Source organism: Struthio camelus, chromosome 9 (genome assembly GCF_040807025.1).
Source record: "Struthio camelus isolate bStrCam1 chromosome 9, bStrCam1.hap1, whole genome shotgun sequence".
NCBI classification, from domain to species: Eukaryota; Metazoa; Chordata; class Aves; order Struthioniformes; family Struthionidae; genus Struthio; species Struthio camelus.
This window is the reverse complement of record NC_090950.1, coordinates 24730474-24748217: the sequence shown is the minus strand read 5'-3', so window position 1 is coordinate 24748217 and position 17744 is coordinate 24730474. Positions and strand designations below refer to the sequence as shown.

The 17744-nt window shown below is 40.5% G+C and overlaps 1 protein-coding gene across 9 annotated transcripts in view; it reads right to left on the bottom strand.

Moving 5' to 3' along the window:
- The window catches only part of GNB4 (G protein subunit beta 4), a 79958-nt gene that overhangs the window by 16979 nt on the left and 45235 nt on the right, over nucleotides 1–17744 (bottom strand). For 7 of the 9 annotated variants that reach the window (XM_068955043.1, XM_068955047.1, XM_068955045.1 and 4 more), the window contains one exon: nucleotides 648–747. In XM_068955043.1, the coding sequence (XP_068811144.1) occupies nucleotides 648–704 (57 nt within the window). In that variant the 5' untranslated portion in view covers nucleotides 705–747. Of the gene's footprint in view, nucleotides 1–647; nucleotides 748–16843; nucleotides 16950–17559; nucleotides 17719–17744 lie in introns of those variants that run through there. The other 2 variants (XM_068955041.1, XM_068955040.1) reach the window with 2 other exon arrangements.

Here is a 17744-nt window from a genome sequence, read left to right as displayed (position 1 = left end):
AGAAAAAGACTTTGACTATTGTTACGGTTCCGTGCTACGTACTCTTCTCCCTCCCGAGAGCTGCATCCCTGAATTTTACAGGCAAGCTGCAACAGCTCCCTCGTAAATTGACTTGGTGCGTGGCAGCTAACGCTCAGTTATCTACGGTAAGTGTTTTCAACAAAAAGTAGCGTGTATGGGAGGAGCCACACGTTAAACATAAATTCATCATGAAACAAAGAAATGGGGCCTGCTTTTAAGTGACTGCTTTAATCTGCATACTTATCAAGCAGAGCGGCAACGCAGTGGTCTGTTTCAGCGCAGAAATAAGCTTTCCTAACACCCTTAACGACATCTTTTCGTACCTAGGTCCTAGAAATTTACTGCTTGCTGTTTTTGCACGAACACACATACCTGCAGTGACAAAATACACTCAACTTCAATAGGAGATAAAACATTTGATCCAGAAATATTATGAATGCAGTTTCAAAGACTTTCTCTTACACCACTGCCTTAATTTTCTGACTTTTTCTTTTTTTAAGACTGTTCTGAAAATACTTTAAGATCTGCACAATTCTAACAGCAGCACGTGATACATACGGTCTTTACGCTTTATTCTTTTAAAGGAGAAACTCTGTCATGAGGAAGAAGGAAGTAGCAATTCTTACTCTGATTTGATTTCGCAGCTGCTCTGCCTCCTGCCGCAACTGTTCCAGCTCACTCATCTTCTTCAGTTTCTATTTCTTACACTGCACTGGCGAAGAAAACCTGCCAATGAGAGGGAAAAAAAAAAAAGTTTGAATGTCACTCTCCCCTTTTTTTTAAAGCTCTACACATAAATTGATTCTGCCATTAAAAAGGCTTCCAAACGGACCTTCCCTTCAGTAGATTGTCTAAAAACTTTAGCAAGACCTAATTTATTTATATTCCTGGTGTGATTAAACGCAGTATATTTTGAATACTGAGGCAACTGTCAACAGAAGCACCTACTGTACTTAAAAAAAAATAAAATATAAAATTAGGGAATGCATTGCTCCCCCTCTCCAACCTCTAGGTCTTCACCCCAAGATGGCAACAGAGAGCAAACACCACAATGGTTGCCTTAAGCATTTACCTTTAAGCTCCACAGTGCTATGATCCAAGCACCTCTGTACAAGACATCCACAGAAGGCTTTAATCCTAGACTACAGTACCCGTATTTCCTTTGGGCAAGTCACAACGACTGCACTTCAAAAGCACCCGCACCTAGACTACAGTACCCGTATTTCCTTTGGGCAAGTCACAACGATTGCATTTCAAAAGCACCTGCACCGTGAGAAGGAGCAGTAAAGCTGAAAACATCCATGAAAGCATCCTCATGGTGGTGCAGCCCACAGCAGTCTAAAGCTGCTCTTGTCTGCACGAGGACTCAATGCAATCTCAATGAAAAGGTCAACAAACAGCAAAAGTTTTCGTTATTTTTGAACAGTTTTCTCAGAGTAACTTTCCTTTATCCTCAATAGAGTAGTGCAGCCAAGTAACAGTATAGAGACCTTTCAAGTCTATTCATCCATGTCTAGAGTTCAATATCCTCCCAGCCGAAGTAAAATGAGCGTGTATCCTATTCAAGAACAAGCCGGGCACTTGCCTTTTCACGTTCTATCACGAAAAATGCCAACATACCAGGAACGTTTGTATTTTTTCTTCTCTTACGTAATCTAAAAACCCCAAAACACTCCTAGCTTATAGAAGAAAGAAGGAATTCAAAATACTATTCATAAAATGAAAAATTAAGAGAAGAAAGGAAAGAAGTGGGGACAAGAGGCTATTAAGATATGTGCTAAGTTTTCAATTTAAACACGAGAGCCAATACGGGGGGGGGAGGGGGAGGGGATGGGGGGGGATGGCTACTGAGGTGTCTCGTAAGTCATAGACTTCTAGGCCAGTCCTTCTATTTGGTCTAGCTATCAGTTCTTTGTACTTCAGCACTGACATTTTCCAAAAGACAGATTCTGGAAGGTTTTTTTCCATCTGTAAAGCATGACATTTTAAAAAGACGTTAAGAGCCAAAGCTTTTGGTTCAAACTAACTTACTAGAAAGATAGTTAGCCCTGGACTGTCTTAGAGCTTATGCAAGTGTCTGAGAGCTATGCAACGTCTTCCTACTCAAGCAGCTTTTCTTCCTCCCCTCTAATCTGGATCTCCATGCTTTCACCAGATAGCGCAAAATCCATTTTACAATAAACCCAGAAGCGCACACAAATTGGATCAACTCTGAATCAAAATACCTCATAATTGGCAAGAGCACAATGGTGACTAGACGATCTAACCAATATTTTCCACTATGCACAAGCAAACTATAAAGTTCACAGCTTTTCCTTCCTTAAACCTACGCTCTGTTCAACTACAGAGACACAGCAATCGCCGAGACTATTCTAGGAGACTCTTTATTTGCCATCAACTTCCTAATTCAGAGGCCCAGACTATTTAATACTGCTTACTGTAGAGCAGACGTAAAAGAGAAGTCATCACACTAATGTCCGCTTGCAAAAATAGAGCATTAAAAACTGTAATCACTTTAGCATGCAAGTAATCACATGCCTTTATAGTCTTTGAAATTTAATTACAATTTTAATACACCTGATTGGAATACTACACCTCTATGAAATACAGACGCACTTTCAGTTCTGACAGTCTCAAATCACCCTCTTTTTAAAATGTTTCCCCTTCTTTTGTTCCAGAGCCCCCCCAAAGGTGTAACAGACAAAACAACGGATTCAAATGTACACAGCAAGCCAAGCCGAGATACCTGTCAAAGTTACAGCAATCTTGCTGCTATTTTCAGCAGCAGATAAAAAGCTGATATCTCTCTCATCTTCAGAGCAGGGAAGTCAGCTTCTGCCCTACAGCGTGCCATGTACTTCAGTGCTCTGTAAACAGTAACTTCAACGCAGAAAATAATTTATCATAAAGAAAGTGACGTAACTATTAAACTGGAAGCACGCATTGCTGGACACCAGCAGTTACAGGCAGGGCACCTTTCTTTTGGTAGGTAAAACCGTGATTAGAAAACAGCAGTTACATTACACCGGCACTCTAACGCTGATGATATTCCTGCGCTTCAACCATAAAGCCAGTGCTATTGGCATCATTAATATCAGTACTGCTCATCATTAATGCCATTTCTATGTGAGCCAGCTGCACCAGCAGCTAAGCAGCTGCTAAACTTAACAGCTTTAAATTCTGTTAAACCCATACAAGCTCCTGCATGGACATAATCCAGCTCCAGAAGCCTCCCCACCCACCCTCATCTTAAAAATCAACTCTTCAACAAATTAAAGGACAGCGAGGAACCACCTGATCTTCATACTTTTTTGAAAATCACTGCTTCAGCCAAGAAGTCCGAGCAGCTTCACTATGATTTAAAATTCACAAGGTCATTACAGTGTTACTACTCAGCAGAAATACAGCAGCGTTTCAAGGTCAATCTCTATCTCAAAGAATACAACAGCTTCCAAGTCATCACAGGGTTCTACGAAACAATCCAGATGATTTTTAAACTGAACTGTTCTAGTTTTAAGCAGTAAAATATATTCCCAGTTGGCAGCAGCTGAACAGCTAACTCTGAGATACTCTTAAGCTATATAGCTATACAGAAGGATACTACAGTAAACAAACTAAGTGCACAGTTTAACCATTAAACTGCAGTGTGTCCATAGCTCTTTGTTCTACTCGCGTGATGTAGTTCTCACTACAACTACTCGTACGTTCAAATGACCATCCGCCATAAAGCATTTACCAGATCGCTGGGCAAAATACTTCCACTTAGGAATTTTAGGTTTTTTGTTTTTTTTTTAAACTTACTGCAAGATGCCCACAGGAAATTAAAGAAATTGAAGGGGCAAGCAGTAGGCTCTCAGGTACTGGTTTCCTGATGCACACAAACTTGGCAAGTAGCATGTCTGAACTACCGTCAAATCCATTTCAGAACCCCTTACTGAGTGCCACGATCACGACAGCAATGCAGATGATGAACCCGCTCTTGGGATTCGTGCACACAGATGGAGCTGTGCCTGCTATTATAATGCTGAGGCTATAGTGATACAATTAAAGAGAGAAAAGACAGGAAGCCACAGTAAAGTAGTTATATGTGTAGGCCATTATCGAGATCAGATCTATTTGCAATATCGCTTCTAAGCAGACCAATGAAGGGACCAGTGAACCCTGCCAAGAACACAGGCCTGAGATGACTGGCAGTAATGGCCAGTCTGAGGCTACATCCAGTAAATCTATCCTCAGCGTGGAAGAGCAAGTCATCCCCGCAACCTTTAGGCGTGCCATTTCCAAATGCTACCAGTCAGTTAAAAACAATGGGGTTTGTCAGATTAATTGTCGGGACCGCCTTCTTAGGACTTCCAAAGATCGCAAAGAGCAGAGGTGATCTCTACATGGCAAAGTCTTCTCACACAACAAATCACTTAACACTTCACTTGGATGCAACTCTGACCTGTACTAGGATTATATAGAGCACGTCTATTCTTTTTCCCCCTCTAGGAAGATCAAAACGCTAGGAATAAGGAGCATTTCTCCATGGCCTAGAAAACTCTTGATTACAAACAGGTGGACCTGTACTTGAGTCCAGTTCTGCAATACTCAGAGCTCAGATGTGTGCACAAGGCAGGCACTGGCTCCCATGCCACTGTGAGCCACAATGAAGTCAAGATTCCTCCTCTCATTTGAGGAGACAGAAGGTAAAATAACATACGCTGCCCTGACTTGTTAATCTTAATAAATATTTAGACAGAAAAAAAAAAAAAAATTACCTTAACCTAAATGCAGAATATCAATGCAATTAGTTTTTCAACAGTTGCAGGTAGAAATCCTTATGGAAAAGCCAGATGCCTCTCTTCAAACGCATTTCACGACATGCATGGTATATTATGAATAAAATCATCTGCAGTAGCAAAGAGGCCTTGAGGCAAAGGGTAACAGGAAGTGGAAGAACTTTTTAGTAATACTGGTAGCCAGGGGGTGCACTACTGCAAAATATCCAGGCAATTAGGAAATGGGGTCAAGGACACAACATGCATCCCCTTAGAGGCAACGATATAGGGAGCTAGTTATGAGTAATAACAATCGTGGAACCAAGAAGGCCCAGCTTTGCCCTCACAATAGCAATGTCATTTACAGGCCTGTACCTCCGTACAATTTTTCTCGGCAGCTTTATACTCAAATGAATACAGTGATACTAAAATAAACTGCCTCCTGAAGCAAAATAATTAACTAAGTAAGATTCCACAGTGTATCTAGTGTCAAGAAAGCCACTGGCAGGCTCGAGCGCTCCACAGATAATTATCCCTTATGCTATTCCTGATGCAGTAGTTGCTAACAGTCTAATTCTTCATTATATGGGCAGGTAGCGGCAAATTACCACAGGTTCTTGTCTTAAAAGTACTTTCTCTGTACCACTAAGACATTTTGACTGGAACACCGCTCTTTTCTCATTTGCTCTGAACCGTACGCTCAAGAAACTCATTACAAATAGGATTGAGGACTCATTGTAACAAGAATGACGACGTCCAGAACCCCTACGATACTCTGACCTGAAGCACAACAGGACACAGTGTCTACAAAAGTTGGGTAGCAGGGAGTTCACATACACGTGCCAAAAAGGGAACTCCAGACTACCCTTAACACAGAAACAGAAAGCTGACTCAGGGGGGCAAAGAGCAGACTCAGCTCTGGAAAGCCAGGAAATGGGCTGATATTTGGCAGGTTACTAGAAACAGAAGTCAGACATGTAATGACAGGAATCTTTAGTTCCAAAAAGTAGAGCTATTTCTGGTCCAGAGAAAATTACAGTTTACAAACTAAGATGCTAAGTAATTTGGTTTCTTTAAAAAAAAAAAAAAAAAAAAAAAGCGTTTTCACTTGCCACAGCAAGCTTAGCTTATTCCCACATAACAGCTCCACACAGACAGGAGAAAAAACTAACACACTAGAGAAGGGTAAATACATCCTACCCCACAAGAAAGCATTGCTATTTTCGTACCCAATATAGAGACTAACAAGACTGCAAAAAGAACACTCTGTCTGACTAAATTCTTAAAAGCTATCCACCATAAAATTATTCAGGCGATAACTTCTTTTACATTAAAAAAAATAGTGCTGAGAATTCAAATAAGTGCTTAGCTATACATATCGGCCCTAAATTTTTGAACTCGTGAAATAAGATCTCACAAGCAATAAATATGTAGCAGCAGAAAGACATGAGGTTTCACATAGCTTTCATGTGATCATTCCCACAAGTAGATCACACAGGTGGCTAAACATAAGGAATGCTAACTATAGCACTTGACTAAATATAGGGAAAAGACACCAAGAGGTGCTCCAGATCTTTTTGAAGTGAACTATATTGGTAACTCACTCACAAACTCAGGCTTCAGTCCAGCAAACCATTATATGCTGAAGCTGCTTGGGTAAAGTTATCTGCTCGTTTTCTGTAACTGATGACAGCAAACGCACGTTTTGCTGTCTGAACAGGGGTAGAACATGGGGTTCCTGCTACAAAGCTGAACTGCGGCAGCATGAACAGAGGAGGACTTTATATATTCGGATGCGACAAAACGCATGACAAAACATTTCCTTGCTGAGTGAAACCATTCAAGACTTGGGCAAATTTGCCCACTCATTTGCGTCTCCCCAAAGCCACGAAGAGAGCAGAAAACCGTACCAGAGGTTTTATTTTTTTTAATAGTCTGAATGGATTTGACGTATTCAAGAACATACTCAAATTCTTTGACACACTGGCCAAAGCCTTATGTAAAGTAAGCTCTCTGCCTGCTTACCAACTATTTAGCATAAACGCATTAATCTTGTACTGGAGCTGCACACCTTCATGTATGAAATTCCATCCTTTCTTGGAACTTTTTTAATGCACTACCTTTACTGTGATAAGAGTTGCTTAAAGGCAACACACACACATTCACTGAGGAAAAATCACATATTTCATTCCTTTTTTTACTGCATCTTAGCCACGAGTTGTCTCTCCTTCGTTTCTCAAAGACCTAACCTCCTGCTCAAGTTTCCAAAACTTGTCTGCTCTGAGCGATAGTAGTGTCACATCATTAAGGAAAGAGGACAGAGCAAAGAGATTCTGATATAGATCAGTTAACACAGTTACCAAATCCAAACAGACAAGGGTATAAGTTCAAAAAACACTACATAAAGGCCATAACGGTGCCCACAGGTGCCTTTCTCTTGCTGTACAAACCTCTTCTGTGCACCTTTTTCCTTATATCCCTAACGGATAACATACTTCTGAGAGGGGCCACTTCCCATTAGTTGCAGAACAACATCCTGGACATTTCAGTGAAGAAATAGAAAACGGTTATTTTTTAAAAAGTTACCATTTAGAAAATACGTTTGAAAGTCCTAAACTGAATCTCTTCCTTAAGATTTAGTCTTTAAATTTTGGTTTTGTAACTTCAAATACATTACCGCTCACATTTCAGAACACAGACATTCATGTAAATGAGCGTTCTCCAATATTTAACAAACCTCCAGTTTCCCCAAGAACATAACAGGAAACAAGCCTGGGTGTGACCTCGCTCTCTGAGGTCACTGCTATTGTTGCACTTCTGCACATTTTGGAAGTGTTTTACAGTGATATGTCTCCATCACAGCCTTGGTTCAAAAACAGGAAATTATCAACCAACGCCTCTCAAGAGGAAGGGTATTAGCAGCACTTATTTAAATATCCATTTCTTTTACAGATGTACGTACAGAACTTTAAGGAACTGTTGAAGGTACGCGCACAAAATTTAAAGCAGGGCTAGAAAGGACAGGTTGCAAAAGAGACCGATGAGCAAACAAAAAATTAGCAGGATATGAATATAGTGCTGCCTCTTCGTGCGCCAGCTCCCACGTGCACTGTGCAGTTACATCATCAGTACAACCTCACCCACTAACCGGGTGGAAGAAGTAGTTTTAAATCCACAATACTGCTCTCTCCCTCCTCCACCAAAACACCTTGGACCCCTACGCTTCATTTCTGCCTTTTTCTATACAGACACATAGCTACTTAGCTTATTTTAATATAACATTGAAATAAAGCCTGCCCCCCAAAATGCTTGCATTTACTGCAGTAACTACTTGCAGGTGTTAACAGAAGTAATTTGAGTCAGAGAAGTATAAATATCTGAATTCACTTCAGTACCGAAAGCATCCATCTCTAGTGCTCTTCACTAACACAGGAGAGCAGAGGAAACAGCGCTCTAGCAGGTCTCGAGGTAGCACTGTTAGATTTCAGATTCGATGCCATTTTAACAGCACTGCTGGCACTGTGCATGCCCAGCTTGAAAATGAGACACCAAATCCACGCAGTGATCAGTTTTAACAGATTACAACGCTCATCTCCACACTGCATCACCGGTTTGATTAATAATGTTTCTATGGAAGACAAATAGAGTGACAAATACTAGATTTGTAAGAACAGTCACAAAATAGCCAAAGGAAATCCCAGTTGAGAAATTAAGAGTGAAGTAATTCTTATTAAATTTGCCACTAAAAAGTTATCAGTGACTTAGTAAGACTCTTACTCTGCCTTCATGTAGTAAATTGATAGTTGACTGGACCGGTGCCTTAAGCTCAGATGCATAAGAGTTTATTTCTAAAACTCAACTTACAATCTAAACCAAGTATATTCAGAGACGTGGACAGAAAAGTCCCTACTTCTCTTTGCCAATACACCCCGGATTCTAAAAAAATGGTAACAAAAAGTAATAAACACAAGGCTGAAAAAATGCACAGAAAGGAATTTAAGGAAGTCACCAATGTTTCATAAGCCCAAAGAGTTATTTTTCTACAAGTAACGTTCTTGCATCTTGCATTTGTTACTTCCAGGTTACAACTTCTCAGTAAATGAGCAAAGATTTATTTTTAATCACACTCCCTGCAAACAGAACTTCATGTGAAATTCAAGTTATGCTGTCTTTCATGACTACCGAAATGATTCTCCAGTGAATGCTTGGTTCACCGACCACAGGATACTCTATTACTGAACACATTAACATTGGTTCTACAATTCAGAACGCGTGGCAAGAAAGATCTTAATGACACAAAAAGATTCAACCCCGAAAAACAAGACAGACAGAGATGGTACCAGTCTATTTTTTTCCTCAGTGATGCACAGAGCGAGCCATAAAACAGTATTATTTGCATCTCCAATATTCAGCTATATTTAAAAGTTATTCTAGTACATTTTGCTATCCAAAGCGTACTGGATACAGATTGACCATCTGAAGTCATTTTTAAAGATCCTTTAAACCTATCTCTGAACAGGTTTGATTTTTTAAAGGGGCTAGTACTCGGATATTTACTGGAGTGGCACAGTACGCTTGCATTTTGAAGGATCAAACAAAACGTTGTGGGACCAAGCAAAACGTTGCGCACAGAAAAGCTGGCCTGGTACCCACATGCACAAAAGACTACTTAAGCAGCCTCCTGTTCTAAGTGGGAGCAAGTTGCACAGTACGCATAAATGGCACCATGCAGACAGAAAATTTTAGATGTAAAGTCGGGGAGGGGGAGGGGAGACACTTTAACAGAAACGAATACTGTCTACAGAACTAGCCTTTCAAATCTACGAGAAGACTGTTCACTTGACGGAAATAATTTCAGGCTGACAGGTTTTGGGGGGTTTCTTCTGTTCTGTTTTGTTTTGTTTTTTGAAGTAGAGCATTCCGCCACACTCAAAGAGCACAAAGCCCAGCAGTACCAGTTACACATACACATTGCTTCCTTTCAAATGTATCTCTCAGCCAACTTGGAAAAAAGATGCATCTGATCTATACGTAGTCTCCCGCACCCTTCCCTCCTCCTCACCATTCAGCACCACACACACACTCCCATGGTACCAAAGTTACAGCGAGGCATTATGCAGCTCACATAATTATGCAGCTGTAACATTTAGCATGCAGCTGTACTCTTTCGTAACAAAACAAGGGAATATAAACGTTTGTTTTCTATACAACACTGATTACCCAAAGATCAGCTAAAACTATTGCACTCAGGTCTAGTTTCAATTTTTCTTTTGGCTAACAATACGTTTTTGGTCAATTAGTTGTGATTCTAAGTCACATAGTTTAAGTTCTCTCCCAGACTAGACTTCGGGCTACTTAAGGAGGTTAAAAACAAAACAAAATAATATATACGTATATTACCTTAGGCTTTTCAAATCTATCAACAATCTCAGCTTTACAGACAGCCACGGAATGATTAGGAACACACGTACTAGAAAGTGAAAACCCTTTTCAAGTACTGTTTTTGACCCTTACTGATGACAGTACAGGATTAAGAGCACACAGACTGTACAACTACTTCAGGCACCACTTGTGAAGAAACACAATTTGACCCACTGACTCTATCCTCTTAGAATTATTTTAATGCTTCTCATGTACTACTGCATCTTTTGAAAAGGTCATTTACTATAAAAAAAAAGAAACCGCACCAAATACTTAAGCAGGATACTATGTTAAGCAAGATGGTATCATCTGTTCTTGCACATCTTTTGGTTTTGAGATTTGGGATACACATACTCCCATTTTTGAGTTTTCCTCACCATTTGTGACTGAAAGATTAGTAAAAATTGCTAAATATTCTTACATTCATCGCTTCAGAGGCTGAGCACAAAGTAAAATGCTATCTGAGTCAATGCAAAAGCAAACATTAGTGCTACCAACGAAACCCTCCAGCAATTTAACTGTTTGCTTAGGACCCTGCCCTTTCAGCTGTCAGGGTTACTACTAAGGTCTACAATTCAGGGCCACAACATTTCTGTAGAGACCGAGAACAAAAAATTGCTCGAGCTTCAGAATTAACACTGCGAGGAAAAAACTCATTGTTCTTGCTCCATGTCTTCCCCTTTTTAAAGTACACGTTTTTGCTCCTGATGCCCATCTATTTGCATTTGTAGCAAACTATGATAGATGAGACAAAAACTGCTTTAAAAACTTCCTGTCTCCAGCTACCTGACCTTCCCCATTTAGCTGCTTCTTAGTTAAGTCCAGGGAACGGCAACAAAGAGTAGATGGTGTTACATGTTCATTTTCAGTATTCTTACTTTGAACTTGTATTATATTTTATCCTGCTGTGATTACCAATTTCTTCTCCCTTTCTTGGGCTGCTTCTTAAATAAAGGAGGAGTTTCCCCTTTTCCTGTCATGTATCTAAGAGAACAACGTTTTGTTTGTAGGACCCAAAACAGTAGTTTTACTTCCTGGCCACTTCATTCCGCGAATTTCAGATTGTTTTTTTCATTTATACACCATGTATCCAAGCTACTAAAAGCATCTAGAAAGAGCAACCACAGTGGAGAAGTTTCTTGCCCTACAAGTGTAAGTCAGTAGGGATATTTAAAAAAAAAAAAAAAAAAGTTTAACATCAACAGCTTTGCATAACGCTCCTCAAATGCCAGTATAAAGAGGGATATATACAATTTTATTTTTAGGAAGTCTGAAGTTTTCCACAAATTCACTTTAAACGAAGTCCAGACACGAGGGAAATATGGAATCGCATTAGTAAATTATTTAGTCAAGATTACAGTAAATATTGTAATAATAGAAGACATATCAAGAGCTAAGTAGCTCAACTTACAAAATTTTGTTATAACATCGTAATACGAAGTCAACGGTCTTAAAAAAAAAACAACAAAAAACAAAAAAACCCCACCAAAGTAGAATCTTCAAAACTATGATGGCAAACATAAAAATATAAAAGATTCCAGATAAAGTAATTCCACTCTAATTCTTATCTACAAAATGCTGCCACATTGCCATGTGCACCGCTGCTCTTCTCCGCTAACAGCGCTGGGGACCTGACATCCCTGCTAGTAGTCTCCACGACCTATCCAAAGGAAGAAAAGCTGCACTAACACCACTATTAGTTCATTTATATTCCAGAGCATCTAGACTCAATGTCTTTTTTTGGAAACTTTGCAACGTCGTTTGTTGAACCCTGCCTGAATGTTCAAAGTGAATGTACACTGAATGTTCAAAATGAATGAACGTTCTCTGAATGTTCAAAGTGGCACAAAACCTGATTCACTCTGCTGCTTCCTTTCCTCCCCCCACCAAAAGGCACATATAAAGGAGCCCAGTTTACATTCTAACACAGCAGTACAAGACAGATACATTTCCTTCACCTTAATTTAGAATTTCAGGGATTTCTTTTAAAATAAAATATGCCTATTTCAAACCTAACTTAGCATGCTTATATTAATTTTTTAGTACTCTGACATCATATTGCATTGTCCAATCTGTAACTCAAATCACCAAACCTGATCAAAGTCACTAGATACACACTGAGGCTCTAAAATTAAGAGCGTCAAATCAGATTTTGACAAGAGCAGTACTTACACATGCACTCTGAATACTTCTTTCAACTTTACTAATGACTTAGTTCAATCTAAATCAAAAAACCGAAGTAAGGAAACAAAGCACGTCTTCCTTCTCCAAACTAAGAATAAAATAAGTTCACATGAACAAACACTTAAAGCATTCAGTCAAGAGAGAGGGCCACCAGAAAAATACTGACTCAGTTCAACTAAAATTTCTTTCAGTAAAATCAATTTTAAATAGCAAATATATTGAACAAATATTATGCATCTGGCATAAACATCTTCAGTTTTAATGTAAGACTTGAAACTGCGTACAAACATCACATAAATTGCATTACAATTGCCATCCAAAAAGAAAATGACTCTAATACAATTTACAGTAGGAGTAATGACTGCAGTCAAAATTTGACATAGGGCAGCAAAAAAATTGTACAAAAATAACCCAACAAGAATCCAATTATCAAGCTCTCTTGAAACTGCTTAGGTACCCCTGCGCAAGACTTCTCAGATCCGGAAGCAGTACTGATGAAGCAGGTGAACATGACTTCATTGCTTCTGTCCCGCAAGATGTTCAAACGCTGACAGATCTCCAAAAAGCCTTCCGTAACTCACAAGGTTCCCAAAAGGAAGAAATTCTAGGGTTCTTTGCCAGTCAGTTCCAAGAGAGTATTTCAGCAGAAACAGCCACACGGTATGTCCTCTGATACACGTGTGACAATTACAGATTCTTAGGGCAGTAATACAGTAAACATGATTTTCTTGGAGAGAATCCTTGCACACAGACTAGCAAACTGAATGCTAACAACTCGAGTTAATTATGCTATGAAAATAAACTCAAGATGTCCAACAGTTCCCACAGCTTATTGTGGGCGGCTTATTTGCCCTTTTCAAAGAGAGAAAAGAACCACAGCCAGCCATCCAGAGCGGTTCTAAGATCTTCAATCTCATTTAAGAAACACATTCAACCGCAAGTTTGACTGGATAATTTTGTTCTGTTCCCTCTCCCCCCCACCCATTTAAAAATGAAAATCTTACAAAATAATTCAATCCCAACATTACTCAGCTCTTTTAACACCGTTTCAGAACAGTACCATTCACAATGGCTCAAACATTTGGCTTATGCAGAAGGTCCGTAGGATTAATATTTGTCCAAGTTCCAACATAAGGAAGAAGGGAAAACTACAGCTTCCGCGAATTGGCAAAACTAGCCCACCTCCAAATCACTAATTGTATGTAATAGCTTTAACTTGAAAGCTCCTTTTGTTCTGTTATTATAGTCACGGCACTTCTTTCTCTCCCCGGCCCTTCCAACCTAAGCCTTTTCACGTGGAAACAGATTGCAAGAGTTGTAGTATTTGAATCAGAACTCGTTTTATGATATGTCAGCATTCCACATACTTTTGGAAGCTTAAGGGAAGAGACACCAGTAATCTCTCTTCACTGAATAATACAACTATTTGTTATTACATGTCCATCTATATTATTTTTTAACTCTGGTTTTTATAAACCTTCAGCCCAGTTCTCATCGATCTTCACCATGCATTTCCCCATACTTTAACTACTGTGATTCATCAGTATCAGAACATAAAGTATCATAACTGGCATCCAAGTTGGCATCCATTCAAACCATTAAGTTCACCTCTTGGTCTTTTACTTCAGGCTCTCTGCACAGATGGGCTGCTTCACCGTTCACATTAACACAATCCAAAACAGTGAATTTTTTTTTTTTTTTTTTTTTAAATTACAGTTGCAGCTCAGTTTAACACTGCTTCATGCTATCTGGAAAGTCCTGTGAAGCTCTCTGCCTTAGTATCAGATATCAAACCACAACCTTAAGGGAACAGCAAACATTCATGTTTTTCACGATCATTTGGTTTAGTTCTGTTTAGCGTCTTTCACATAAATTCTATTACAAAACACTGGGTTGCAAAATACAGACATTTCACACAAAAACACAGCAATAACAACTACGTTTAATTACACTGTTAAGATGAAACAAGAGGCAGGTCGGCGTCCAATTGGAGGAAAGACAAATTTTGGTGGAACTTAGAACAAAATTTGTTGATTAGTAATATTTTACATGCTTTCTAAAAAAGAAGTTCCGGACACTCAAGAATTGCATTAATCTGTGCATTGATATTCTCAGACAGTATTAAATAAAAAACAAATCTCTGCATCATCACTGTCCCTCTCAAAGTACATTCCACGATCGAGCACTACACATCAAGCTCAGAGATTCTGGATTTCTTACTAGTTTGATGAGACTCTTCAAAGTGACTCCTGAGATTAGAAACAATAAATCAAATGACTCTGTCTCTAGCGACACACAGCCTTAATTTCAGATTCAAGCAGAGAAGAGAGTAACTGAGGAAGATTTACAATACGCTGCATGTTGTATGTTTTATTTCTTATTTCACCTTCAAGATCTTACATTCATAAATTTTGTGGCATTTTTAAAAGTTGCATAATATTCTAAGAAAGAACTATGCACAGCGCATAGTCAAACATATTCTTGCAAGGTTTTCTAATTTTTTTTTTTTTAAAGTGTGTCACGTTTTTCTTCAGAAACTGTTCAGGAAACTAAAATACTTGGAAAAATTAAGCACTAGATATATTACCAGTCAACTAAGGAACATGAAGACATAGTCAAAAACTTTCACTACCCAACATAAATATAGCAGATTACATTTGTAGGCAACAGTCTTCTACTTAACTTTTAAATGACCTGAGCAGTCAGTCAAGACCAACTTTCCAAGCGCTCAGAAAAAAGCTAAGCAAGAAACAGAGCACCAGTTATCTGCTGTGCCACTTCCAACGATATCAATTCACAGAATACAGAAAAAGGCATCCCTTTATTCTGAAGCCACAGTTTTCATAATTAACGGACAAGAAATATTTATTATTATACAGCTTTCATTCTCAAAATATCAACATTTTGTAACTCATCTACATTACCCACTGTAAAAACTTCAACTTTCAGAGAAATAATACATAAACTAATATTATAAATTACAAATCTAATATTTAATAATTTACTTTAACATTTAATATTAATATTTAATATTATATATTAGTATTAGACACACCGTGAGATGTTTCCATCTATATGCTCTCCCTCTTTTTCCTAGCCCCCTTCTTTGAAAATTTATCTCTCCATCCTGTGGCAGCACAAGTTAACTTCACCGCAGTGATCTGTCTACACTATCACGCATAAGAATCTGAAACGCAGCCGAAAAGCTCGAGAGTCTCATCACATTAAAGGACTTTCGGTTTTAAGCGTTTGTCAGATGGTTTGTTTCATTTTAATTCTTTGATATAGATAAGATCCTCATCACCGTTACTCCGCAGCTTCCCAACTTTAACCAACAGTTCTATCTCATACATCTGTCACGTGATTCTCAGATTAGTTACTAACTTTTCAGATCACTTTCAATACTTAAAGAGTATATATACACAGAGTGCAGACTTCTTAGGATCTCCCCTGAACGCTCAAGTAACTCTGCAGGCACATGCCCCCAGACATTTCCACTACTACACCCCAACAGCCACCTCCTCCCAAGAAAACTACCAAAATCTCTGCATCTTCTATTTATGCTCAGTGAAGTATAATACATTCTGGAAAGCATATCAGATGCTCCTGGGGTAAATACGCGAGTGAAGCAAGGAAACCCGTACAAACCAGAATGAATTTGTGCTGACAACTGGCAAAGGAGGAAAAACATCCAGCTACTACCAGGGAACCATTTTTCGCAGAGAAAATGCTCTGATCTCTCAGTTCAGGTTCTCAGCAGAAAACACAAAACATTTGTGAAAGAAAAGAATACCACCATATAATAAAACCCCTGACTCAGAAGAAAATTGTTTTCATTGCTCCCAATACTTTTTCAGTGAACTTGCAGAGGTTATTTAGTGGCCTATCTCTTCCCTCTAGACCATCTGATACTCTTTTCCTTTCTTTCCTAACACTCCCTCTACCTCACAGAGAACAGCTATTAGTCTTACTAACCTTTCAAAAACTGACCATATATATAACCACATTAAGTTCTATGCCTTTTTTCCTCAACTTTTAGCTTTGAAGCCTACTGTGTTCCTAGTTCAGAAATGAAAATGGGCCTGTCTGTCTGAAAACCCATCTATTTTCCAACCTAAAATAATCAGCCTAATTAAAGACAACATGCCTATCCTCAAACTCTATATAATTAGCACAAAGGAACAGATAAGAAGCTTACTTTGGATTCATTCAGGCAATATTACAGCATAAGCTAAACTTGTTGGCTATCATATATATGCAACTCAGATGCTTTGCAGTATTTCTGATGAAGATGAAGCTAAAAACTGAAGAACCCGATAACCTCAGTGATAAATGCAAATAATAACAGTGGGTTTCACAGGAAAAAAAAAGTCTGGATGCAGAAAGCAATACTATATATGAAGCATGTCACAAAAAGCATCTAATGACTTTGCACTTTTCCTAAAGACCGTGAGTACCTTCTAATTTATCCTTGTCAAAACACGCGCAGGCACACGCACGGTAAGTCCTAGCCCCATTCCCACGAAACGATTTTACAGAAGGCCAAAAAAACAAACATAAGTCCTAGGTGAGAGAAGGAAAAACAGAAATACAAAATGAGAAGGACTGAACTTCCGCACACGCTCCATAAACCTGACAGCTGACAGCCACGTCAACGGACCCTCTAAACCCGCCGGCAGCGCTGCCGCGACGGCAGGGCCGCGGCGAGCACGGCTCCTCGCAGCTCGCCCTTCCCACCTCCCCCGCAATCGCGCTCGTGCCGGCACGAGAAGGTGCTGCCGAGGCTCCGAGAGGCACCGACTTCTAGCTCTTTCCAGGACTCCTCTGACAACTTGTCGCGGACGGCGCCGCGCAGCCCAGCAGCTCCCGCCGCCGCCGCCCCGCGCCCACGCCCGCCCCCGCCCGGCGGCGCCGGTGAGGGGCCGCCGCCGCTCCCGGAGAGCCTTTTCCAGCCTTCCGCGCCGCGCAGGCCCGGCCGAGGGGAGGGAGCCCTGCCCAGCCAACACCCTTCCCCGCGGCGGCGGCGGGGCCGGGCAGGGCTGGGCGCGGCGCCGCGGCCCCCCGCTGGGGGGGTTGGGAGGGGGGCGGAAGCACGGGAAGCCGGCGGAGCCGCCCCTCGCCGCAGCCCCGCGACGGCACCGCGCTCCGCATCCCCCCCCCCGAGTCTCGGTACCTGCAGGCGGGCGGCGCTGCCGGCCGGGCTGGGGCCGCTCCTTGCCCGCCTCAGCGCTCACCCCCGCTGCGGCTGGGCTCTCCCCGCCGAACACCGCCCCCGCGCCCCCCCCCCCGCGTTGCGGCGCGGTGGTTCCGCCCAGCCTGCCTTCTCTCCCTCTCCTCCTCCCCCCCCCCCGCCCGCGG